A 27,505-nucleotide genomic window follows, 5' to 3' on the forward strand; every position below is an offset into this window, starting at 1 on the left:
CTCAAACATTAACTAGTGGCTCTCAAAAGTCTGTGTTCGGGTATTAAGAAACGACCAGAGCCTGTGTCCTGACTGTTTATATCTTATACAGGTTAGTAAAATGGAATATAACAATCTGAATAATAATGATATAAATGTTAAGCATCAATGTTGTAAAGGGTGTTGCGCAATACTGGTTTGTTCTGTGCTACTGTCTATAGCCAGTGGACGTACGTGCCCCATGCTTTCCTGTTAGCATGTTGTCACATGAAGGGACAAACACTAAAGCAGTGTTTCTCAACCTTTTTCCTGCATGGGCACACTTTTCATGTCACAAGAATCCATAGGCACACGAACATAATACAGGGGTGTAAATATTGTCACTGTCAGGAAGAAACCTTGTATCTCCAAGTTTCACATTTGTACGTTTCTTCGCAAAGTAAAGCCCTCCTTCATCATACAATGCTGCCGCAGAACAGTAGTGAAAACAGCAGATCTACAAGCACACAACGCCTCGCACCGCGAGGCGTTGTGTGCTTGTACATCGGCTGTTTTCACTAGTTTAAATCATTTTTAAAATGATAAATACAATACTGTCTTTCAAGCAATTTCAAGGGGCACACTTGACCCTTCTCAGGGGCACACCAAAGGTCCCCAGGCACAGTGGTTGAGATACACTGCACTAAAGCACATGTGATGAAACATCATTCTGGATGCAGTCAGAAACGTGTGAAATTCGTGGAGAATTCTGGGAGGAATAGCATTGATGTAATAGTTGGTGGAATGTAATTCTGACAAGTTAAGCTTACAGTATATCTTATACAGGTAACCCGACATCTGACCCCTATGGAGGCGGCTAGCATGCGACTTATTTTGTAGGATATTATATTTTGTTTCATGTACACCAAATGTACATTCTCAATTTATTTGATATAACAAATAGTAATGGTCATTTTGTACTTGTGAATACTTGAGTATATACACTTTGTCCAGCAGACTTCTTCACACTGGGAAGATGATGTGTGTCTGGATTCTGCTTCTGATCTGTCTGGATGGACAGACGGACGCAGGTAAGATACAGTTACCAGTAAGACGCCTAAGGGTGAAAAGCACCATCTGTCTTGGCCATATATAGATTCTGTTAGTGTGGTTCCCCTAACAGGGCATCCTCTGGGAATACCCATATATGGACTTTTATTTTATCCTTTATTAATATATATATATATATATATGTGTGTGTGTAACGGAAGTGATCCAAACCTCCCCACCCGGCTTCGAACCCGGGTCTCCCGCGTGAAAGTCCAATATCTTAACCATCACTCCAAAGGGACATCCCTATGGAATGAAAGCAGATACTAGACTTTTGAGGCTTCAGGCTGGGGCTGCGACTCTCTCCGCCACACGATCTGGGTGATGTAGAGTTGATGATGTCAGTGTTGGTCAGCTCCATATATGGAGGTCCATGGCATCATATGGGCAGGTCAGCCTCCATATATGGGCAGGTCAGCCACAGGCATTGAGGTCAGCTAATAGACATTGAGGTGTTACGGACCGACTGACAGGATGTGCCAGTTTACATACTTAACTGCGACCTTCGGTGGCAATACTCATTAGACCAGTGGTCTTCAACAGTCCAGGTGTTGGACATTTTCTTTTGAATTTAGACCTTTACATACCGTACATCATACATGGGCAACTGGCGGCCCGGGGGCCACATGCGGCCCCCACCTTCACTTAACGTGGCCAGCAGGTTAATTGCGACCGTTAGGTCGCAGTTTAGTATCAAAACCTCCACCGCCGTCCGTCCGTCCGTCGGTCGGTCACACGTCACACCTTTGCCCTGCTCATATCTCCGCATCAGTATGACATCACACTGCTGACATCAGTATGACATCACACCGTACACAAATGACCCTTATATAAGACCGGCATTATCTACCATTAGATTAGTAACAAGATGTCAAAATCGTTGAAGGTTGAATCTCCAGATATGGAGATAACCAACACATCCCTCCATATATGGAGATAACCGACGAATCTCACTAAGTCTGACCTCACAAGCCCCATATTTGGACACGAACAACATATAACTCCATATAGAGACATAGCTGCTGACATCAGTATGACATCACACTGCTGACATCAGTATGACATCACACCGTACACAAATGACCCTGAGGGCACACACCAATGTGGGACAGGAAACACACGACGAGCGACGCCGCCGCCTCGCCAGGGAGCGGCAGCAACGACACCGCCAACGTCTCAGGGAGGGACACGCCTCCGCGCAGCAGCAGCCTCTCCGGGAGGAAAATGAGCCCCACCAGAGTGCTGCAAAACGCCCTCGCCAACACGCCAGAGAACGGCAGCAGCATCATTGCCAGCCTCTCACGGAGGCACCCACCTCCACACAGCACCAGCCTCTTCGGGAGCAAACTGCAGTCGCCCAGACTGTCGCCCAGCACGACATGCCGTCTCGCAGGGTGGGAGACGCCACAGGTGGATGAAGGCAGCCGACGTCTGCACACGCACCCAAATCCCTCTTTGTCTGGCCTTCGCTGTCACCATTCACAAGAGCCAAGGTTGGACTCGCGACAAAGTGCGCCTTGACATCGGAACCTCTGAGCACTCCTTGGGTATCACTTACGTTGGCTGTTCCAGAGTTACCTCCCTGCAAGGCTTGTGCCTCTATCCAGCTGATTTTCACGCAAACGAGTGGGCGCGCTTCCAGAGGATCAACAACAACAAAAAGCAGCAAGAACGCAAAGCCATTGACAAGGCCCTGCAGAAAATGCATGACACGCTGCTGCGCCACACTCAGCACCCCTAAAAACCAGTACTTGGGATTTGTTGATGTAAATGTTCACATAGAGTGTAATAATTGGTAAAACAAACTTTTGGCCTATTTGTGGAGATAACGGTCGCTTATCTCCCGATTAGGGAGTCTTACTGGTATAGGAATACTGATATATTATTGATTTCAGCTGTTTCAAACATGCAAACATGACCCGCTTTAATTACTCACTTTCTATAATAGTGGCTTAATTGAGCCGAAGGTGAATGAAAAGCCTGGGCTCCCAAGGCTAGTAGCTTAATGACTAGAACTTTTTTTATGTCCAATGTATTTGTATTTAAGTTCATAAAGTTAACAGAATAACATAAAAGTTTTACTTTTCAGGATAAGTAAAAACAAATCAGGCTTCTAATTAAAAAATAGCAGATCTACAAGCTAAAAACGCGTCGCACTGCGATGCGTTTTGAGCTTGTAGATCGGCTATTTTTGCCTGCACGCATTGTGACCCTCTGGAGTGAGTGTGAAAATATAGTGGCCCTCGATCTCCATCATCAAAGTTGCCCACCCCTGCTGTATATGATCATGACTGATGGCGATAATGATGCGGATGATAATAATAATAATAAAACTAATAATTAGTCAATCCAGTGACAGTCCCACAACTGTAGATGGTCATATCCCAATTTTGAATCGTATGTTGAGGGTTGTGTACTCAATAAATCATGGTGTTGCTTTTAGGATGCTGTGCGGGGCAGGACCATCCCGACGGACAAGTTTACGCAACCTTTGGGGAGTCTTACACCTTCAAGCCCGCTGTGGAACCCGAGGAAGGATTGTTGTTCATAGACTGGTCGTTTAAGTCCGAAGACGAACTCATACGAATTGTTTCCGTGGTGGTCCCCAATCTGGAGATTATCGGCGATGATTACAAGGGACGTGTGACCGTCAATAAGACCAACGGCATCCTGACATTGGGCCCACTGAAGAGCACAGACAGTGGAGATTATGCAGTGTCTATGGTAAGCAAGAAAGGAGTCAAGCTGGCAGAAGAAACCCATCTGCGAGTTCTGGGTGAGTGTTCCTCAGACCCCTTTTATTTCAAGTTGAAAAGGCTTAGCTACATTTCATTTTAGATTTTGTGTTTATAAAAAATAAGAAAAAATGAAATTGCTATTTGTAGGAAGGTATCAAGAAAAATGCACATTTTTTTTTTAAACAATATGTTTATTTTATTTTATTTTTTTACATTCAAAACAACCACACACGAAAAATGCACATTTACAATTATACTGCGTAGTCATAGAAAACGGAAAGCAAATGAAAAATTAAATGTGTACTCAAAATGGACATAACCTACATTAAACAACATATTGAGCATTCAGGTAGGCAGATGCTCTTCATGGTGTGGCCCTATACAGTACCCCTGTAACCAGGCCTAGAATTTCGTCAGTTTAGGGGCAAGGCCAATTGGCCTTTAGTGTTGTCAAATTTTTGAGGGCACAAAGGCCAAGTGCCAGGGCAGGAAGGCCATCATTAAAACAATGATTTTAAGTCCACGCCACAGTCATAATTAATTTAGCTTAAACGTTAAGGTTTAATGTAATACCTTTCAATTAAATAAATATCAAGAACCTGTTTATTTCTGTTTTGCCATGTGCAGTGGTGTAAAGTAACTAAGTACATTTACTTAAGTATTGTACTTAATTGTTTATTGTAATGTTGAGTATTTCTAACACTTACTTCTACTCCACTACATCTCGGATCCAAATATTGTACTTTTACTCCACTACAATTATTTGAAATCTTTAGTTACCAGTTACTTTGCATATATAAATTATAATATTATTAAACATACATGAACCACTTTAGCCCTATTTAGCTTTAGCTTGATTATTTGAAAATAATCAAGCTTGTAGAAAAAATAGCAGATCTACAAGCTCAAGATGTGTCACATAACTATGCGTTGTGAGCTTGTAGATCTGCTATTTTCAAAAATGTTGTACTTTTACTTTTGGTACTTTAAGTACATTTTGATACCAATACTTTTGTACTTTTACTCAAGTATATTTTGAATTCGAGGACTTTACTTGCAACGGAAGTATTTCTACATTGCAGTAGGCTATTGATACTTAAGTATAAACATTTGAGTAGTTGTTCCACCACTGGCCATGTGCACGCACGCACACACGCACACAAACTCCTCCCTCCCGTTCGCGGAGTGATCCCTTTCTCAACAATAATTTACTTTCTGACAGCTCAGCCTCTTGGGGAAAGAATAGCTTTTGGTTCCCTTGTGCTGCATTTTGGTTGTTGTCCTGAGCTCAGCAGAGCTCCGTTTGAAGGCATTCGTTCGCACATTCGGATTTATTCAACAGGCTGCGTTAGATAAAACTCCCGTTTAGCCCGGTGATGTTTTTGTGTTGTAACTTGTAAAACACTGTGTCGCGGGACTCCGGCGGCTCCACTATGCGGCGGCTGCTATGCTGCTACTACGAGCGTAAATGGAATCTACTACTGGTCATGTGTGCAGCTCAACCAACCACGCACTGCTGTTACCGTAATGACTGGAAAATCGCGCAGAGGAAAAAACGGTAAAAAGCAGTTAATGGACTGCTGTGGGCGCCAGGGCACCGCGGCCACTGTGGCCGTTTGGGCATGTCATTTTTCGAGGGGCACACGGCCAAAGAGAGGGGCAACGACGGCCATGGCCGTCGTGGCCGCCGTGAATTTCCTGCCCTGCCTGTAACGATCAGATTTTGTGTGTGCGCATTGAATAGAGATTATGTTTTTGAATGAACGAGAGCCACCTTTGTCGCCAGGGTCAATATTATGGGCCCCGCCTGGGCCTGAGAACCCCCCCTTCCCCCCTCAACCTCATGCATGCCGGAGCCACAGTCAGAACCAGCCTACATAAACAATTATCCACCTGTTTCCGTGGGAATTTACTGTAGAATTATGTGTGTGGGACACACACATAATTGGGGAATGACGGTTGGGATTACGATTGCGTCACACTCAGCTCGGCCGGCTCGGCTCGCCTGTGACGTAGATGCGAGTCGGAACTGCTGCCCACCTATTGCGCAATGCACGTTGGGACGGTGGAAACTTAGAAAGTAATATTCTTAAATTATATAACTAATAATAGTTGAGTAGATAGCACCTCTTACAGGATTTAAAAAATCCATTCATGTCATCCACGCACCGTCCAATCATGCTCAGGTCCGTTGGTTTGAATGCGAACGAACCCCAACGAATCCTATCAGGGGAGCGTTGCAATGTGAATTAACCCATGAATGACCCTGGCTGCATATCAATGGTCCAGGTGTGTTACCGTACCTGTTTTGTAGGCTACTGAGCTACTACTATATTGTTCAACCAGAGTCGAGACATCAGCAGAATGTGAGTTTGAGTCAGAGCCACGCACAAGACCACACTCTGGCTTTACTTCCATGTTGTTTGCGCCTTATTATTGTCACGCCATAGCTGTTGGAGCCATTCTGAATGGTTAGTGAATGGATAGTGAGCACTCTGTCGAGGTGCCAACTTGCGCCTCACGCTCAAGCAGGTCACACATGGTCTACTTGTGCGCAAGCAGAGCACGCCACGAGGTGTGCCCTGCTGGCATCATGTCCCTAATGTCTTCACCTGTTAATGAAGACATTACCAAGAGCGCTCTTATATACCAAACTCTGCTGACATCATCACCAGGAAGGCTCGTCCCTCATTGGCTGTAGGTGTCACATACATACATACTACAACCAACCAGCTGTTACACTGAAGCTCTTTTTTTATGTTTCTCCTCAGCTCTCCAGGCTGAACCAACTCACAACATAACAGGTAAGTAAGTCTGTCTGTCTGTCTGTCTGTCTGTCTGTCTGTCTGTCTGTCTGTCTGTCTGTCTGTCTGTCTGTCTGAGGGAGAGAGAGAGAGAGAGATCTATTTGTCACACACTCATACATGTATGATATGAGGTGAAATATTCGAATGAGATAGTCTTGCTTTGCAGCGTATGTGGGTTTTTTACAAATCGACCAAAACACGAAATGTGGGAGGAAAATCCGAGATACATTCTTTTTTTTTCTAAATTTCAATACACTGAGTCAGACGGAAAGGGTGATTTTTTTACAGTTGCATCATGGGAATTGTAGTCCTTGGATCACTCGGTGCAGCCTGCACAGAGTGATCCAAGGACATCCCCCGCACCGTGGGGGATGTCCTTGGATCGGGGGATGTCCTTGGATCGGGGGATAGCGGAATCTATGTTAAACCATCGGAAAAGCCGTTTGACGTATTAACGTCCATGGCGGTGAAAGAATGTGTAAATGTAAACCAAATCAAATGTAATTCCTCACTTTCCCCAGAGGTGGAGCCCTTCCTCATCACTGCCTCCCACAACAACCTGATGAAGATCAACGTGGACGGCTCCAGTTCCACAGTGCTCAAAAAGGTGAAAACCATTGGACATCACATAACACATACTATGTAATCCTATACAATATTCTACACACACTGCTTTTGGCACGCTGGAATGTATTCCTGTCTGAGATTAACACAACTGCTGTGGTGTGACAGGACTTGAACACTGTGACGGCTCTGGATTTTGACTTTCATCAGAATACGATCTACTGGATAGAACGGCACCCAGACAGGATCAGACGCATGCACATCAGTGGCAGTGACGTCCAGGTCAGTGTTGTCACGATCTGAGTCAGAGGTGCAGGACCCAAGCACAGTACAGATACAGAGGATGAGGCAGACACTGGGCAGCTCACATGCAAAAACAGAAGAACAGGGAAATACAGGAACACAAATAGACTGGGAAAAACTACAGGACTAAATACACACCTATACAAACTGACAATCAACACTGGGATAGGCTGGGGGACTAAGTGGACACAGGTGGAGGAAACTAACAATCACAGAGAAGCGAGACAGGACAGGAAACAAATATTAGGCAAAGACAGGAAATACTAGGATTAATACAACAAAATAAGATCTAGGCAAGTAAAGCAAAACCCAACAAGGAAACAAGGAATGCAACATTACTTCAGAATAATAGTAACCAGGGCAGGAATTTCATGGAGGCCATGAAGGCCATGGCCGCCGTTGCCCCTCAGTTTGGCCATGTGCCCCTCAAACCAATGGCATGACCTGAGACTACAGTGGCCTTTATGCCCCAGCTGTACCACTTTCTCCTCTGACTCTGTCTTTTCAATATGTAGACTGTAGACACTGGTGGTCTCTTTCTTTTCATGTAGACACCAGTGTTTTTTGTTGAGATTCTGACATCTTAACTCCCCTGTGTCCTCATCTTTGAACCAATCCTGTGATTTTGATTGGTGCAGGGCTGAGCATGGATCAGATTATAGATACCATAATCTATCTATTTCACTGCATCCATTAGGTTATCATTGTTAACCCTTAAATTCCCTTAAAATACCCTAACCCTAACCCTAACCCTAACCCTGAAAGTAACACGACAGAAAGGCAGCTGTCTCAGAATATCTGTCAACAGAATCATATTCAATACACTCAATAGTGTAAGAATAAACTAAAGGAACACAACAGAAAGGCAGCTGGCTCAGACCATTATGTCAACAGAATCGTATTCCATACATTCAACAGTCTTATCAGAATACAGGACTACAGAAGTAATAGTAACAATAATACACAAGATAAAGTCCAAAAACCAATAAACACTGACAAAGTCACAGTCCTTAGGAGCGAACCGTGACAAGTGTGACAATGACAACAACAAGAATGAATGACAGGGAAGGGAAACCAAATGAACAATGCTTATAATATTTGTAATCTAAAGGCATTTGATATCAGTTAAATATCAAAACAATAGATCAGAGGGTACGTGGTCACTTAGTGCAGTGTTTCCCAAACAGTGGATCGAGACTAATTTGTGGGGTGCAGATCTAAAAAAAGATATACATTATAAATAATACATGTACAATACAATATGATATTCAGATTGCATATGTGGTTCATTGACAGGTCCTTCACAACACGTCACTCAGCAGTCCAGTAGGACTAGCTGTTGACTGGGTGGGAGGAAACCTGTACTGGAGTGACAGAGGCAGGGACACCATAGAGGTGTCCAAACTAAATGGGTCACACCGAACAGTGCTGGTCGACACCGGCCTGGACATGCCGGTCTCCATGGCTGTGGATGTACGCTATGGGTAAGAGCACTGTGGTGACATCATGAACCTCACACTGGATTTGAAACGACACCAATTTGACAGCAAAAGTTGATTGAGTTTAGTCATAGGGGTTTAGGGGTTTAGGGTTTAGCATGGACGAAAATAGGGCCCATTGTCTTTTGAATAAGTTGACATTTAGTTTTAGTCATATTTTAGTCATCTGAAAAGTTTTAGTTTTAGACTAAATATTGTCAGATCTTAGTCGACTGAATTACAGTTGTTTTTGGCGATAGATATGTATTTTTGGCAGGCCTTTATGGTGTCGGTAATGGCTGATTTAAAACTTAGGTCCAAGCTGAAAATAGAAGATATGCAAGCTTGTACATTTGCTATTTACACACAGTCTCAGTTGGTTATCATATTTGTAAATCTTTTTTCTTCTTTTTGAATCCTAGTTTTCGTTATTTCATTAGTTTTAGCTAACTATAACAACCCTTTGTATGAACTTGTAATCATACTGTCCACTAGTGCAGTACAGTACTGTACGTGCGTTGTGCGATTAGTTGTGAATAGTGACCCTGACACAGTGTCTCCCTGACAGATACTTGTACTGGTCAGACATAAGTAACAAAAAACCCCACATAGGGAGGATAGGGATGGATGGCACCAACAGGAGCATCATTGTGGATAAGATCATCAAGCCCTACGGCCTGACATTGGACTACGTCAATGATCACATCTACTGGACCAACGAGGGGAAATACATTGAGTTTGCAAACCTGGATGGAACCAACAGGCAAACAGGTGCACACACGCACGCATGCACGCACACACACACACACACACACACACACACGCACACACACACACACACACACACACACACACAAAAGCAGCTAGGACAGTATTTACTTATATACTATTTTATACTTATGCATTTCAACTTATGCAATAATATTCTTTATGTTTTGTCGATTCATTTTATAATATTGTGACTCTTTTGGTTTTGTGTGTCCATAGTTGTGAGTCAGGACAACATTGCGTTTCTCACTCTGTTTGAGGATCACATCTACTGGACAGACATGGAGACCAGCTCCATCTACAGAGCCAACAAGACTCAGGGAACCAACAAGATCAGACTCATCAGCAACCTGTATCCAAGTGACATCCACATGTACCACCCCTATCGACAGCCTATGGGTCTGTTATTTTATCTGTAACAATGCTATATAACGTTATACAGGTGTGCTGTGTTCTCTTTGTCATTACACGCATGTTTTCTCCACCCTGCAGTGTCTGGTCATCCATGTCAGACCAACAATGGAGGCTGCAGTCACCTGTGTCTGCTCTCACCTGGAGGAGGCTACAAGTGTGCCTGTCCCACCTACTTCTACTTAACAGCTGACAACAAGCAGTGCATTTCCAGCTGCACTGCCAGCCAGGTGATTCATCTCGGCTTCACTTACAGTATGTTACGTCTGATGTCTAATTTTGATACATTACTGATTCTAAACATAATCCTCTGTCTCCCCCATCAGTTTGCTTGTAAGAACTACAAGTGCATTCCATTTTCCTGGAAATGTGATACAGTAGATGACTGTGGGGACTGGTCAGATGAACCCAGAGATTGCTGTGAGTAGACTGAAAAATGTCCTCATTAGTCATGCTGTAGAAGTGTAGGGGGCGTAACAAACACAAGGTGGTATAACCCAAACACTAAGGACGACCTCACTAACCTGATTAATAAACCAGACCGCACAACACCACCCGTGGTGTAGTGTGGTCTGGAGCCTCACAATTGAGAATCCATTTCCACCAGCCACCAGAAAGGGTTAGCCAATCAGGGCTGTAGGCTGTGTGGACACAAAAACATTCCCCCCTCCCCCTTCCCTCTATGACACGCATCAAACAAGTAGTTGTCTTTGATGTTTCATTGATTAGAGAGAACACTAACGAGGTCACAGGCATCAAACAGGTAGTTGTCTTAAATGCTTTCATTGACACTAACGAGGTCTTGACACTTGTATGGCCCAATCAATTACCTTAGTGTGCAACCCCTTTGAAGTTCAAAAGGAGCAATTAAGAGCTCACCAGGCTTTAGCCCGACACCCAGAAATGGTCTACTCAGTCTGTGCCAACATTAAACGTAATCTTTGGTGCCGCACTATATTATGTTTTTCTTAAATTAACTTCTTTTTTACTTTAAATGTTTATCCCACAACGTTGTAACCCGTTGTTCACCCAGTGTCAATGATCAAATTAATCCTGGGCACTACACTCCTTCTGCTGTCTTACCCTTTAAAGTGGTCGCGGTGTGTCCATTGTGCACAATGGTGCACGGATGTGCAGTTCGTGGCCGATGACAAAAGACATCACTCGAATCGAAAGTATTTTATTTTTGCATATGTATTGTGCATTGTTATGTCAGTATTGTTGATGTTTGATGTTGGGGACTACGGACGAAAATGTGCCTCTTGCTATAGCTTATCCTGTGTATTTACATTGCTTAATGTAGTGTTCATTAATATGCATTGTCCCATCAAAATAAATTAAATTAAATTAAATTAAATTAATCCATCATACGGTTCCAGAGATACAAGCTAACTAGTTAACAATGAAGATGCCAGGCAGGATCAGGAAACAGAGAAATATGGGCGTTTTGCTTCTAAATGTAACGTGAGAGCATAGTTGTTTTTGATGTCCGGTTTGCAAACCGGATGCGCTAGCTTTTCGAGCAGAACGGCACCATTTACTAAAGCTCTTTTTTTTTTATGTTTCTCCTCAGCTGTCCAGGCTGAACAAACACACACCACAACAGGTAATTCTGTACAGCAGCTTCACTGTGTCAGAGGCGTGTTTGTCAACATACTCATACATGTATGAACTGCTAAACATTGTAATGAGATAGTCTTGCTTTGCAGGGTACCTGTATGTGGATTTGTTTTTGGGCTTTTTATGCCTTTATTGATAGGACAGTAGACTGACAGGAATTGGGGAGAGAAATGGGGAATGACATGTGGCAAAGGTCGTCCGGATCGGGAATCTAACCGGCGACGCCAGCAGGCATCATAGCCTAGTGTGTGGTATGCGCCTTGACCATCAGGCCAGCGGGCGCCCCCGTATGTGGATTTTTAAATGTAAACCAACTTTATTTGTCTCACTTTCCCCAGAGGTGGAGCCCTTCCTCATCGTAGCCACCCGCTACGACCTGATGAAGATCAACTTGAACGGCTCCAGCTCCACAGTGCTCAAACTGCACTTGAAGTACGCAGTGGCTCTGGACTTTGACTATCAGCACCAGATGATCTACTGGATAGAATGGAACCCCTCCACGATCAGTCGCATGCACATCAGTGGCAGTGACGTCCAGGTCAGTGTGACAATGACCATAAGGAGGATGAATGACAGGGAAGGGAAACCGAATGAACAATACTTAGACTATATTTCTAACGAAAATACTTATCAGTGTTAAATATCAAAAAAGAGAACAGGCTGCCTGGTGACTCAGTCACTTAGTGCATTGTTTCCCAAACAGTGGGTCAGGAACCCGTTTTTAGGTTCCTGACCTTTTTTTTAGAGGGCACGGTGGCATAGTCATTAGTGCTGTTGCCTCACAGCTAGAAGGTCCTTGGTTCGATTCCGCCAGGGACGCTGTGGGCTCTGGGGGCGTGTTCTCTCCTCCGCGTCATAGCCTAGGTGGGGTTGGCAAAAGGGCCTTTCTGTGTGGATTTTGCATGTTCTCCCCGTGTCTCCTCACAAAAACATGCAGTAATCCTGGTCTCCATAATGCCTCCCCCTGGCCGGCTGGGGCGCCTGATGGAGAGGAAAGGAATTGTTTGGAATAACGTGTTCCTTCCACGAGCTACGTCCAGCTGGGGAAACTAACCCCTTTCAGGTGAAAAGAAGCAACTTGGGCTCATGCATAGATGGAAGCATGAGGTCAGTCCGTTGTCTTCCCAGGTTGGCAGAGGGAGTGTAGCGCCCAGGATTACATTAGATAATTGACACCGGGTGAAAAATGGGTTACAAAATCGTGGGATAAAGATTTTCTAAAAAAGAAAAAAAAATGTTTTTGGTCCATTTTCATGGGTCATGTGTAAATAAATATATATATTTTTTTGTTTTGTTTACACAATGCAACACATTATGAAAAAATACAAATAAACCATGGGGATTATATTCAGAGTATGGTTCATTGACAGGTCCTTCACAACACTTCACTCAGCGGTCCAGTAGGGCTAGCTGTTGACTGGGTGGGAGGAAACCTGTACTGGTGTAACAGAGGCAGGGCCACCATAGAGGTGTCCAAACTAAACGGGTCACACCGAACAGTGCTGGTCGACACCGGTCTAGGCGAGCCACGCTCCATGGCTGTGGATGTACGCTACGGGTAAGAGCACTGTGGTATGATCATTGATTTTATTTTTTACACTGAATTTTCTCAATTATCCTGTGTAACACCACAGATACCTGATCTAAACATATAAACAAACAAAACTGGAGACATTGCATCATATGCTGCACCTCTTGCAGATCTAAGTTTAAGAAGTCACTAATAAGAATAAAATACGTAGTTTAAAGTGCACGAGACAACTTTGACATGACAACTAGTATCATGTAAGTTGTCAGTGACTCACTAAAAAGTGCACTAAATTGAGTGTACTTTCTAGTGATTGGCTGTGCTTTCCGGAGCTTGTAGATCTTTTTTCCCCCCTCAGTATTGTCTAAAGAAAACTATTGTCTAACAAAGATTAAAACTAAGAACATAATTTGATTTAGTTTATTAAACAAAAATACAGTTTCAGCTAGGTGTTATTTCATTAGTGACCGTGACACAGTGTCTTCCTGACAGATACTTGTACTGGTCAGACAACAGTGACAACAACCCCCACATAGGGAGGATAGGGATGGACGGCACCAGCAGGAGCATCATTGTGAAGGATAAGATCTCCAAGCCCAACGGCCTGACGTTGGACTACCTCAATGATCACATCTACTGGACCAATGAGAGGAAATACATTGAGTTTGCCAACCTGGATGGAACCAATAGATACACAAGTAACACACACACACACACACACACACACATACACACACACACACACACACACACACACACACACACACACACACACACACACACACACAAATGTGGAATCCTATCGATTATTCCTTCAGCAGAGCACTGGTTGTCTGTTATGAGCTGCTGTAGTACACTAAGCATGTGATACCACACACACACACACGCTGAGGACATTTTAACTTGTGCTATAATATATATGTTTTAATACTTTGTTGTACTGTGCACTGTGACTCTTTTGGTTTTGTGTGTCCATAGTTGTGAGTCAGTACAGCATTGGTTATATCACTCTGTTTGAGGATCACATCTACTGGACAGACATGGAGACCAGGTCCATCTACAGAGCCAACAAGACTCAGGGGACCAACAAGATCAGACTCATCAGCAAGCTGCATACACTTGACATCCACGTGTACCACCCCCATCGACAGCCTGAGGGTCTGTGTTTTTCTTCCATCGCGAAAAGTGCAAACAACCTGGCATCACTATATCCTTGACATTAAACTTTTTATTTAGCGTATCTTTGCCCCCTACAAATTAAAGAAGATTTGCGAAAATAGCTATTAACTCAATAGCTGCCGGGCGCCGCTAGGTGCCGCTAGAGTGCCAGCCATTCTCCCGTAGGCATTCACTATCACATCCGGGTCGCCAGCCTGAACTGGCTTGGCTTTTCACTCGAATGAGTGCTATGCTAGCGAGCCGGAGGAAGTTAGCTATCAGTTAGCAATCGACTATATAATTTTTTAGAAGAGCGATCTAAAGTTATTCAGCCGCCAAAATAACTTGTCTGCTGGCCTCGGAACACAATCCGGAGAAAATCCGCTGTAAAGATGTGTTTTTCTATTGGAGTGGGCGGCGTGCTGCGGCCTTTTCTTCCCATTACGTGCCGTGTAAACAGAATCGCGGCCTTGTGCTAGGATGCTAAATTAGACCGGGGCTTCGTTGATGCTTCCGATTATTTAATTAATTTTACTAAAGGAACCGAATAATGTCGGTTCTTGTAATCCTTAATACGTCTTGCTGAAACAGCGTTTTTTTGGGGGGGCTCTAAACTTTTTTCTAAACCATTTTCAATGGAATAAATCATCGGGACAAGTAGAATGGCTCGCTGGGAAGCGGTGGAGGAGCCAGGACCACCCACGTCGCTACTAGCAGCTCAGGGTAAGCGAAATAGATTAAAAAATTAGTATTGGAATGGAAAAAAGAACCGAGATTATTCGGTTTTCGCACAGAAAGAGTTAAAGCTATAATCTGTAACTTTTCCAATAAACAAATCTTAAAATTGTCCTAAATATTAAATCGATAAAGTTTTAGCATACCCACTCCATGAATTTCAGCCCCTAAAGCCTTCTTTAAATATGTTTTCTATGATCCTGGCCGGGGACCGGATTTCACGGCAAAATTACGTCATCTGCATCTTTCCGTATACACTACCGGCCAATCACAGCGCGGATCATACACTACCGGCCAATCACAGCACGGATCATACACTACCGACCAATCACAGCGCGTCTTGCCGTCTTTTCAGGAAGTAGCTTGCCTCAGCAACAGTGTTTACGCTGGTGTAGTAGTCTAGTTACTCCCGTTACTGATCGCAGAGGGACGCGAGACCCCTCTATGGATGCGTCTCCGCGAGATGCAGGCGTCGCGGTGGTCCGCAGCCCCGCTCCGGTGGTCCACGGCGACCCGGGGCGAAAAACGGCCAAAAAAAGCAATACCGCTACTGACCAGTAGTTGAGCAACTTCCAGAGTATAGCTTAAATACAGGTGTGCCTTAACATTTTTACTTTGACACGGTTGTAACATGTAGGTGTGTTTTCTCATATTCATTACATGTATGTATGTTTTCTCCACCCTGTAGTGTTTGGTCATCCATGTCAGACCAACAATGGAGGCTGCAGTCACCTGTGTCTGCTCTCACCTGGAGGAGGCTACAAGTGTTCCTCTCCACCGACTTCTACTTGACAGCTGACAACAAGCAGTGCATGTCCAGCTGCACTGCCAGCCAGGTGATTCACCTCGGCTTCACTTGTGCTCATGTCTGATTTTGATGCATTACTGATTCTAAACATAATCCTCTGTCTCCCCCTTCAGTTTGTTTGTCTGAATGATAGTGGTCAGATGAACCTGCTGAATGCTATGTGTAGAGACTGGAACATGAGCTCAATATGCATGTTGTATTAGTTTTACAGTGATTGCAGTTATTGCTGTGTACTCCACAACACAGCATAATATAACCAGTAAGACTCCCTAATCGGGAGATAAGCGACCGTTGGTCGCTTATCTCCACAAATAGGCCAAAAGTTTGTTTTACCAATTATCAAGACATACGGGCAGTTGACAGTTTGCCATGGTTACTCATTGAAGTTGAATCTCCATATATGGAGATAACCTACGCATCACACTAAGTCTGACCTCACCAGCCCATATTTGGGCATGAGCAACTTATGTCTCCATATATGGAGATATGATGACATCACACAGTCCTCAGCCGATGATGTGGCGTGATGTCATACAATACACAAACGAGCCCTACAGTATAAAGGGGCAATTCTTGCCAGGAAAGAAGCATTTCTTCGACTCAGACCTTATCGCCAGGGTTGGCTTATAGCAGCTGTCGGTAGGACCATATATGGATTCTGTTAGTGTGGATCTCCTAACAGGGCATCATCTGTGATACAATCCCTTTTATGCCCATATATGGAGATCCCTAACAGAATCCCTTTCATGCCCATATATGGAGATCCCTAACAGAATCCCTTTTATGCCCATATATGGAGATCCCTAACAGCATCCCTTTTATGCCCATATATGGAGATCACTAACAGCTAACAGAATCCCTTTTATGCCCATATATGGAGATCCCTAACAGAATCCCTTTTATGCCCATATATGGAGATCCCTAACAGAATCCCTTTTATGCCCATATATGGAGATCCCTAACAGAATCCCTTTTATGCCCATATATGGAGATCCCTAACAGAATCCCTTGTATGCCCATATATGGAGATCCCTAACAGAATCCCTTTTATGCCCATATATGGAGATCCCTAACAGAATCCCTTTTATGCCCATATATTATGGAGAAATCCCTGCTCTGAGTATCTGACATCAGTGTGATGTCACCTGTTTATGCCCATATATGGAGATCCCTGCTCTGCGTATCTGGTTGCTATGGTAAACAGTTGGTTGCTAGGGTAAAAAACATGGTTGCTATGGTAAACAGTTGGTTGCTAGGGTAAACAGTTGGTTGCTAGGGTAAAACCATGGTTGCTAAGGTGGTTGCTAACGTACACTAACAGACCAGCAACAACAGACTGTTGCCACAGCAACGTACACAAAGGTTTGTGTACACATGTGGTGTGATGTCATACTGATGCGGAGATATGAGCAGGGCAAAGGTGTGACGTGTGACGGACGGACGGACGGACGGACGGACGGACGGACGGCCGGTGGAGGTTTTCATAGTAAACTGCTCCCTGACGGTCGCAATAACATATATATTTTTTAATGATTTATAATTTGTATTTCATTTTTTCTTTTTACAATATAATAGTAACCAGGACAGGAATTGTAATGGATGCCGTGAAGGCCATGGCCGCCGTTGTCCCTCAGTTCATCCTTGTGCCCCTCAAACCAATGGCATGACCTGAGGCCACAGTGGCCTTAATGCCCCAGCCACAGGCGATTCTAGCCTCTTCTATCAGGGGTGCAAGACAGACCGAGTACTTCTATTACCTCATGCACGGTATTGCACGTGCGCGTGCCGTTTTGTCCTGTTGTTTTAACGGGTTTCTGCAGTTTATTTTTTACCCAAATGTAACACAATATAAACAAAAAAAGTGCAAAACAGGTGCTTCTTTTTCTAGACACCATGAGCAAATTCATTTACTTATATTTTGCAGGCAGAGGCAGCACAGGACATATAAATCCAAACATCAAGTTAATCATCAAGCAATCAAGCAATCATCCTTATTACACAATGAACTGCAGCCTCCGGTTTTTGGCACTTGCATACTGATCAATTATTTGCTGCAGTTTAATTTAGTGTTCTTTCTCAATCTGTAAAATGCCTATATGGTGTTAATCTCACAGACCACCCATAGTGCCTGCCAAGTTAACAACAGAAATACTTGCCCCTCCTCTCTTTTTGCGCACATTTTACAAACCACAATCACTGTTTTATTTAATAATTATACCAGTAAGACTCCCTAATCGGGAGATAAGCGACCGTTGGTCGCTTATCTCCTGTCACACTGCTGACATCAGTATGACATCACACCGTACACAAATGACCCTTATATAAGACCGGCATTATCTACCGACAGATTAGTAACAAGATGTCAAAATCATTGAAGGTTTACCCTACTAACCAACTGTTTACCATAGCAACCATGTTTTTTACCTTAGCAACCAACTGTTTACCCTAGCAACCAACTTTTTACCACAGCAACCATGTTTTTTTTACCCTAGCAACCAACTGTTTACCCTAGCAACCAATTGTTTACCATAGCAACCATGTTTTCTTACCCTAGCAACCAACTGTTTACCCTAGCAACCAACTGTTTACCATAGCAACCATGTTTTTTACAGGGCCTGGGATTGATGACATCAGAAATCTCCATATATGGGCATGAAAGGGATTTTGTTTCTGGAAATATGTCTGTGGGGTGCCACATTTGGAATAAAACACTTACATCACACATCTGGATATCCATACAGCCCATCTAGTTTGCCTGTGTCCATTTATGCCCATATATCTGATGACATTGGGACAATGATCTCCATATATGGGCATAAAACTTATGTTAATTAGTAAAGCCTGGGGATCTCCATATATGGGCATGAGGGGTACCCTAAAAGGGCATCATCTGGGAATAGCAAATATAGTTATCCTAGAAAGTGAAAATCTTACATCAAAGGCCATAACTACCTACCTACCACCATACTGCATTCCTCATTAAACTACCTACCAGTAAGATGCCTAAGGGAGAAAAGCAAAGGGCGAGGTTGCACCATTTCTTGGTCTTCTGGCCAGTGATGTATATCGGACCATTTAACCATATATGGAGACATCTGGTACCCAAAGATATTCACAGATATGGGCTTAATATTGATGACATAAGGGATCTCCATATATGGGCGTAAAAGGGATTTGGTTCCCCTGGCATCACAGGGATCTCCATATATGGGCATAAAATGGATTTGGTTACCCTGGCAACACGGGGATCTCCATATCTCCATATATGGGCATAAAAGGGATTTGGTTCCCCTGGCATCACAGGGATCTCCATATATGGGCATAAAAGGGATTTGGTTCCCCTGACATTACAGTGATGTCAGTGGCTGGTTCTACAGAGGGGATCTCCATTTATGGGCATAAAAGGGAATGTATGTATGATGATGTCAGATATCATAGACGTCATAGGACTTTCACATAACGAATAACTGAGTAAGCATGTAAACCCGTAAAATCTATATTTGGGCATGGCTGATTTATGACCTCATCATGATGACACGAGCAAACACAGCTGAATTGTATAAATGATCAGTGCAGAAACCAACAGAAGTATTTGACCAAGACTCTTCGATTTAAACATCAACAAAGGTGTGACGTTTGTTGATGGTCACGTGTGACGTGTGACGGACGGACGGACGGACGGACGGACGGACGGACGGACGGACGGCCGGTGGAGGTTTTCATAGTAAACTGCTCCCTGACGGTCGCAAAAATAAAGTTACACCAGTAAGACTCCCTAATTGGGAGATAAGCGACCGTTGGTCGCTTATCTCCACAAATAGGCCAAAAGTTTGTTTTACCAATTATTACACTCTATGTGAACATTTACATCAACAAATCCCAAGTACTATGCAGAACGACCCATTTCAAGTTTTTAATGTACAACAATATTTAGAAAATAGGTCTACAAGCTGACAGTCCTCGTCCCTTATATTCCCATAGGTTATATGGAGATCTCAGTGTTTGTCAGTCCTTGTTCATTTATGCCCATATATGGACATCTCTATATCTACTGTAACAGTCCTTGTCCCTTTATGCCCATATATGGAGATCTCTTAACTGTAAGTCCTTGTCCCTTTTATGCCCATATATGGATATTCCTGATGTCATCAGTATATGAACATATATGGGCTTTCTGATATGCCCATATATGGAGATCTCTTAACTGTAAGCCCTTGTCCCTTTTATGCCCATATATGGATATCCCTGATGTCATCCGTATATGCCCATATATGGGCTTTCTAATATGCCCATATATGGAGATCTCTGTATCTCCATATATGGGTATAAAAGGATACTTCAGGTCTGACATCAGGTTTGTTTATATTGGGTTGCTAGGTTTGACATCACAAACTCTATGGGCCATCTGACCTAGAAATCTATATTTGGGCATAGATGACTCATCGTGACCTCATCACACGTCGACCGCACGTGTGACGTGCGGTCGACCGCACGTGTGACCGACGGACGGCCGGTGGAGGTTTTCATACTAAACTGCGACCTTACGGTCGCAATCAACAAAGGTGTGACGTTTGTTGATGGTCACAAAGGTGTGACGGACGGACGGACGGACGGACGGACGGACGGACGGCCTGTGGGGGTTTTCATAGTAAACTGCTCCCTGACGGTCGCAATTACAAAAAAAAGTTTGGCCACCGCCTGGTGGCCAGGGGGTGCAAGTGCACCCAAGGACGGGTGATATTGAAACGTAACGGCAATGGCGCAAGCCACGCCCCTGCCTGCTCTTGATCACGCCCATACCTTCCTCTGATTGGGCAGAGTCCGTTCCCATGTGAACTGCCTTGAAAACAAGATGGCGGCCCCCTGTCTTTAGCTATTTGCGGCGCTACACGCTAATATTCAGTCTTTTAAATGAGTAAACCGTTGTTTAAACTATGAGTGCTTGCTTAGCATCACACCAATGAAGGTTTAATAGAAACCTCTGCTGCTCGTCCACCTCCCCATTGTAACCAAGGCATTTTCACTCACTGCCGCTGGTAAATAGACTAATTAAATCACGTTTTTTTCCTGCAATAAGCTGCTTTGCATTAACCAGTGCAGCTAAACGTTACATTTACCTCTCAAATGAATGCAGTTATTTGTGTGATGTGAGTTCATGAAATCATGAAAGTCACTCAGTGATTCTCAACTCGCATTTTAATGTCAAGGACCCCCAAATAAATTGCCACATATCAGCCCACGGACCCCCTCCATTTGAAAAGATAAGCCAAGGACCCCCCATAAGAGAAGATTTCTTAAGGCTCTACACGCTAATTATTTATTGTTTTTATGTATTCACACAACATTATATAGCCTAACTTATGGTTATGGGTATGTAACTCAGAGTGTAGATGTTTACAACATTGATTTTACAATATAGATTTGGGTCTCAGAGATAGAAATGCCATTAAATGGGGGTCCGTAGCCGAATGCATGCTGCTAGAGCCTTAAGAAATCTTCTCTTATGGGGGGTCCCTGGCTTATCTTTTCAAATGGAGGGGGTCCGTGGGCTGATATGTGGCAATTTATTTGGGGGTCCTTGACATTAAAATGCGAGTTGAGAATCACTGAGTGACTTTCATGATTTCATGAACTCACATCACACCAATAACTGCATTCATTTGAGAGGTAAATGTAACGTTTAGCTGCACTGGTTAATGCAAAGCAGCTTATTGCAGGAAAAAAAACGTGATTTAATTAGTCTATTTACCAGCGGCAGTGAGTGAAAATGCCTTGGTTACAATGGGGAGGTGGACGAGCAGCAGAGGTTTCTATTAAACCTTCATTGGTGTGATGCTAAGCAAGCACTTATAGTTTAAACGTCGGTTTACTCATTTAAAAGACTGAATATTCGCGTGTAGCGCCGCAAATAGCTAAAGACAGAGGGCCGCCATCTTGTTTTCAAGGCAGTTCACATGGCAACGGACTCTGCCCAATCAGAGGAAGGTATGGGCGTGATCAAGAGCAGGCAGGGGCGTGGCTTGCGCCATTGCCGTTACGTTTCAATATCACGCCCCAAGGACACCCCTTAAAATCGCCTATGACCCAGCTGACTGTACCGCTTTCTCCTCTCTCTTTCTGGTCAATATGTAGACACTAGACAGTAGACACCGGTGTCTTTTTCTTGTCATGTAAACACCAGTGTCTTTTGTTGAGATTCTGAAATCTTAACTCCCCCGAGTTCCCAGCTTTAAACCAATCCAGTGACTTTGATTGGTGCAGGGCTGAGCATGGATTCATCAGATTGTAAATACCATTATGTATCTATTTAGATGCAGATTAGGTTATCATCCCTAACCCTTAGATTCAACACATTCTTTAAATGGACTAAAATCTTGTTTTATTTGATGGACTTCCTGCCCTGGCATTTGACATTTGTGCCCTCAAAAAATAGGCAACACAAAAGGCCAAGTGGCCTTGCCCCTAAAATGACGAAATGCCATGCCTGATACACATCATGAAGCGTTTCATATGGTATGAGTATTCATTATAATAATAATGATTATGTGTTGCTTAGAATGCTTTACAGTCAAGCGTTATAATTACATGCAGTATACTGTTGGCACTGGGTGAAAAATGGGTTACAAAATCGTGGGATAAAATGTAAGAAAAAACAATAAAAAGGAGTATAATACTTCATTATCACTGGAGAAACTTTTATTATGTTGTTCAGTATCACAGTGTAATTCTCATAGTTCTATACATTATACTAATTAAAATGCATATCACTGTTATAATGAGTTATAGTGTGATTAAGCCACTTTGCTTTACTCCACTGGACTATTTTAATTTACACACACACACACACACACACACACACACACACGCACACGCACACGCACACGCACACGCACACACACAATGAAAACACTCAGCAAAAAAATATTACAATAAATGCCTAAAATCTCTGTACGTCCGTCTCTGGTTCGCGTATCTCAGCCTACCGAATTCAAACTCGGCAACGCCACTCCCGGCGGGGGCATTGAATTGGTCAGATAGGCGTCCAGAACCGCCGATCTTACCGATACGGCCATATATAGGCATATGTGTAGAGCCAGTTGTCCAGAACTACAGAGTTGGCCGCTATGCCCATATTATGGTCATACTGAGGACATCGTGGAATGTCCATTAATGGCCATTAAAGGGACAAGGACAGACATCAGTGGTGTAAAGTAACTGAGTACATTTACTTAAGTACTGTACTTATGTACACTTTTGAAGTATCTGTACTTTACTTTCCAATACTTTTAGTTCTACTCTACTACATCTCGGATCCAAATATTGTACTTTTACTCCACTACAATTATTTGAAAACTTTAGTTACTAGTTACTTTGCAGACATACATATAACATTATAAAAACATACTTAAACCACTTTAGCTCTATTTCATACCTAGGCTGTTTGAAAATAGCCGATCTACAAGCTTGTAGATCGGCTATTTTCAAACATTTCGTACTTTTACGTGAGTTACTTTAAATATATTTTGATGCCAATACTTTCATACTTTTACTCAAGTACATTTTGAATTCTGGACTTTTGCTTGTAACAGAGTACATCTATTGTGCAGTATTTATACTTTTACTTAAGTACAACATGCGAGTACTTTTTCCACCTCTGATAGACAGATAACAAGATCTCCAGACAGTGACTGACAGGTAAAAACGTTGTTACTCTGACAACGGGTACATGAGGTTTGCATAAGCGGGTGTGATATGCATTTCTAATTTGCCCAGGGGGCGTTCACACCAGGGTTATTTGGTCCGCTTAAAAGGGACCATGGTCCTCTTTCTCCTTTGGTCCGCTGGTGTGAACGTGCAAAGGGACCATGGTCCCTTTGTTTGGTCCGGACCATGGTCCTCTTGAAAAGGCAGGACTCGGTCCCCTTCCAAACGGACCATGGTCCGGTCCTCTGCTGGTGTGAACGGAGCCGGACTTTATAGAGGACCAAACTTATGTCTGATCAGCCTACTACATTCTGCATTGTGTGTTGTTCATTGAAAAACAATATGGAAAAAATTATAAACGACTACTCGTGAAGCAATTGTAACTTCGGCTACAAGAGACTACACTCATCAATTGTTAATTGCAGTTGTGAAGCTGGATTAATAATTAGTTCTAAAAGCATGAATTTCTTACGGGAATCATTATTGATATGACCCGACCGCTGATATGTCTTCATGACCTGCAGTAGGCTACACGTTAATAATTGTATCATCTCCTCTCCCTGTGAGCAGGCGCTGCGGTGTCGTTAGCTACATGGAAACTGGTGACCCATCGTGTGCGGTGACTCCAGGGGTCGCTCTCCGAACACGGTGATCATTGTTTGTTTTGACACAAATACAGTCACAAATAAAAGTAAGGTCACCATCTTGTGTATAACACAGGAGGAGGAGGCGGCGCGGCGGGCGCGCTGCGCGCACAACCTCCATCCAAACGACCACAACACAGAATAAAGTCAAACTTGGCTTTTCTTTCGAGGCATTAGGATTTTCGCTATCTTTTCGCTCTCTCGCTGTTCCCTGAGGACAGGCGTGCACGAGTCAAACTCTTCACGTTGTTGCTGGGACGGCAGTATGTCCATGTCATCGGGTGCGGCGCACAAAAATAAAGGATTTAAAAGCTTACAACACTGTCCGAGTGTCCGATGCACGGCTGTTATGTTTCATGGCTATTAATCATGTGGTTAAAAAGAACAGATCTGCAAGCCAGCATCCCGTTACATTAATATGTTCTTTTTAAGCATGCGCCACCGCATATAAAGTTATGGCTCACACGCATATAGATTCAACATTTGGGATTATACATTATTTTATTGTTTTTATTTAGGTTATTTATTCATTTAGCTTCACATTTCCAACCTGATAAGGATAGGAAATATCATTATGGACCCGTTGCTTCACTTGCTTGTAAAGAAAGAAAGAGACAGACAGAGAGAGATTTGATGTGGAAACGGGGATGCTTATTATGTTCTCGCGTTCTTGCGCTATTTATTGTTAAATGAATCAAGGAGAAGGCTTTATACAGGCTATGTTTTGAGAGAGAGAGAGAGAGAGAGAGAGAGAGAGAAAAAGAGAGAGAAAGAGAGAAAGAGAGAGAGATTCCTCCACCCATCCATCGCTAATTACTGCCTGAAATGCGTGAGTTTCGCTTCTTTTAAAAAAAGAGATATAGGAAGCGGCTGTGATTAATAACACAAAATTAATTGGAATAGGCAGTGAAGTAATTTTCCATAGGAATAGCCTATTCTGTCAATAGATCAACAGCCGCCTGTATGACCACGTGTCAGTTGTTTACATATTTGGTTCTTTTAACAAAAGTCCCTTGTGAACGCTAACCGGACCAAATTCAAAATGCAACAATGTAAACATTTGGTCCCTGATCCGGACCTTCTAAGCGGACTTTGGGTGAGAACGCCCCCTAAGTGGGCACCAGTCCAGGCTTTCAAAATGGCCTACTGTACTGGGAGAATCGGTGAGTTTCACGGCAGTCAGATACTCTGTTCATTACTGTCACCTCCAGCAAATTTTGGAACTAAAGGAAATGTGGACATTAATTTCTACAAATGCCTTCTAAATCAGCAGCTCTCACACTTTCAAGATTTTACAGAAATTCCAGGTGTAGCCTACATACAAGCTTGCAGGGCGGCACAAAGTGATGCGATGTGATCTTGTACATCTGCTATCTTTGAATAGCCAAAGCTGAAACCTGAAATGACACAGATGCTTTCCCGGTTTTAATGGGCTAACGAGTGACTAGAGAAAAGAGTCTGCACATCAAATTGCTGGTCAGGCATGTGCACACATACAATCAAAGGGGGCTTTTATCCGTCTGTAAAAAGTGCCCTCTCCAGACCATGACTGCAGTTTTTATTATGGCAAAAGAAACGCTAAAAGCCCCTCTTTCCATGCCATACCTGAAGGCAGCATTTAGAATTGCCTTGTCCAAACTCTCCTGATCTTGAATGCAGCATTTTATGTTGAAAGAATTACCCTCCCTGAATAGAAATCCAAGCCGTTACACCACATCTCCAATAATGTAGTTGTGCACTTGTGCTCAACGCAAGTTCAGGAGTGGAGACCACCCACTGCGATCTCCGTCACCACTCGCCTCAGCCATCCACATAGCCTCTGCGCTCCGCAGCCACTCACGTTCTTATCTCCTTATTAACTACAGTACACCCGTGTTCTCCCCATCGGCCAATCGCACAGCAATCACACAGTATAAATTCTCCTCAGATCATGTCTCTTACCTGTTTGACTCTGCTCACATAGAACACAAATCCCCACCCCCTCCCCAGTCACCACCTTCATTCAAATCGTTTTGCCATGCTAACTCCGTTTCTCGTTTCATCACACTAACTTTCGTTTCTCTATTTCCTAGGAGCACCGAGGGGGGCAGTGCAGGAGCAGAGATGACAGTTGGCTCACGGACCGAGCAAACCGGGTCGTCTCGCTCCCGAGGCTGCTTCCCCATCCTGAGCCTCGCCCTACCTCGGGCTCCTCAGCAACGCACACACACTCGCAGTCTTGCATGCATACCGTACATCTCACTTGTTCAATAAACGCTGTTAACCTGAGCAGAGGTGTGGTCTCTTACTAGTGAATTGACTTGATTATGCTTAGTTCAGTGTGGTGTCAAGCACCGAAAATAGCCGACCTCCAAGCTCACAACACGTCACAGCACAACGTGTTGTGAGTGTTTTGAGGAACAAATGCCACCCTTTTCACTTTGGCCACCAGCAGGTCGACTTTTGCAAAACACATTTTTGAAACAAAATCATGCATGCAGTGTCCGATTGTTGTGAAAGGCCGAAGAAGACATGGCACCCTTTTCACATTGGACTATTATGCGTGTTTCCTCAACCCACCAGGATTGAGTTAAGACCCGCCTTGCGGAAACGCCCCGCTCAATAATCTTAAGTATGAAAGTGACTATGAACGTTAGTGCTGCTCGCTCAAGTGCAAAGCAATACTGTACCTACGCCCTACCGATCCATTACAATAATACATGCATCATAATACGCCCAAAGCCATATCCAAACTATACCAATGTAGCTGATAATCAGAAAGAGTTTTTATTTTGAGCACAGTAGTGACAAATTAATAGCTTTCTCAGTACGTTTTTCACTTTAGCAAAGTTACAAAGTTTAGCTTTTTCTGAACTGACGCCACTGCCCAAACTGTCTACCAAATGTCATGCTTTTATGAAAAAGTGAACGAATTTCATCTCAATCCACTACTATTGTTGTTTTTTTTACTTCTGCTGACACCTGTCCAGGTCAGGCCTCAAACATGCCTCCTCAGGAGACTTATGGTTAAGAGATTTGAACTCATCTGATTTGGCGCTGGGAACCCTTTGCAACCAAAGTGCGGTTTTGCACGCTGGCATTAGGGCAATAAGGCCTCAGGAACATCTGGGAGATTTCATCTTTCTTACCGTTTGCCAGTAATTGGCTTCAAAAACAATGACAGCACTATCC

General features: G+C 43.4%; 1 protein-coding gene across 2 annotated transcripts; it reads left to right on the forward strand.

Moving 5' to 3' along the window:
* Positions 1-26,605, forward strand: LOC308283604 (low-density lipoprotein receptor-related protein 6-like). Of its 2 annotated transcripts, none has more exons than XM_080724062.1 (18): positions 1-91; positions 976-1,049; positions 3,512-3,844; positions 6,578-6,610; positions 7,135-7,220; positions 7,346-7,459; positions 8,777-8,964; positions 9,527-9,729; positions 9,946-10,125; positions 10,219-10,367; positions 10,464-10,557; positions 11,711-11,743; positions 12,096-12,295; positions 13,128-13,315; positions 13,778-13,983; positions 14,264-14,443; positions 15,867-16,014; positions 26,407-26,605. In XM_080724062.1, exons 2-17 carry the CDS (start codon positions 995-997, stop codon positions 15,968-15,970), a joined length of 2,346 nt encoding a protein of 781 aa, XP_080580188.1. In that variant the 5' UTR covers positions 1-91; positions 976-994; the 3' UTR covers positions 15,971-16,014; positions 26,407-26,605. The 2 variants fall into 2 exon arrangements, with proteins under 2 accessions (XP_080580188.1, XP_080580189.1); XM_080724063.1 differs by having other exon boundaries at positions 40-91; positions 973-1,049.
* Positions 26,606-27,505: the final 900 nt, after the last annotated feature.

This window comes from Nannobrachium achirus (genome assembly GCF_963921795.1).
Source record: "Nannobrachium achirus genome assembly, chromosome: 4".
Taxonomy (NCBI): Eukaryota; Metazoa; Chordata; class Actinopteri; order Myctophiformes; family Myctophidae; genus Nannobrachium; species Nannobrachium achirus.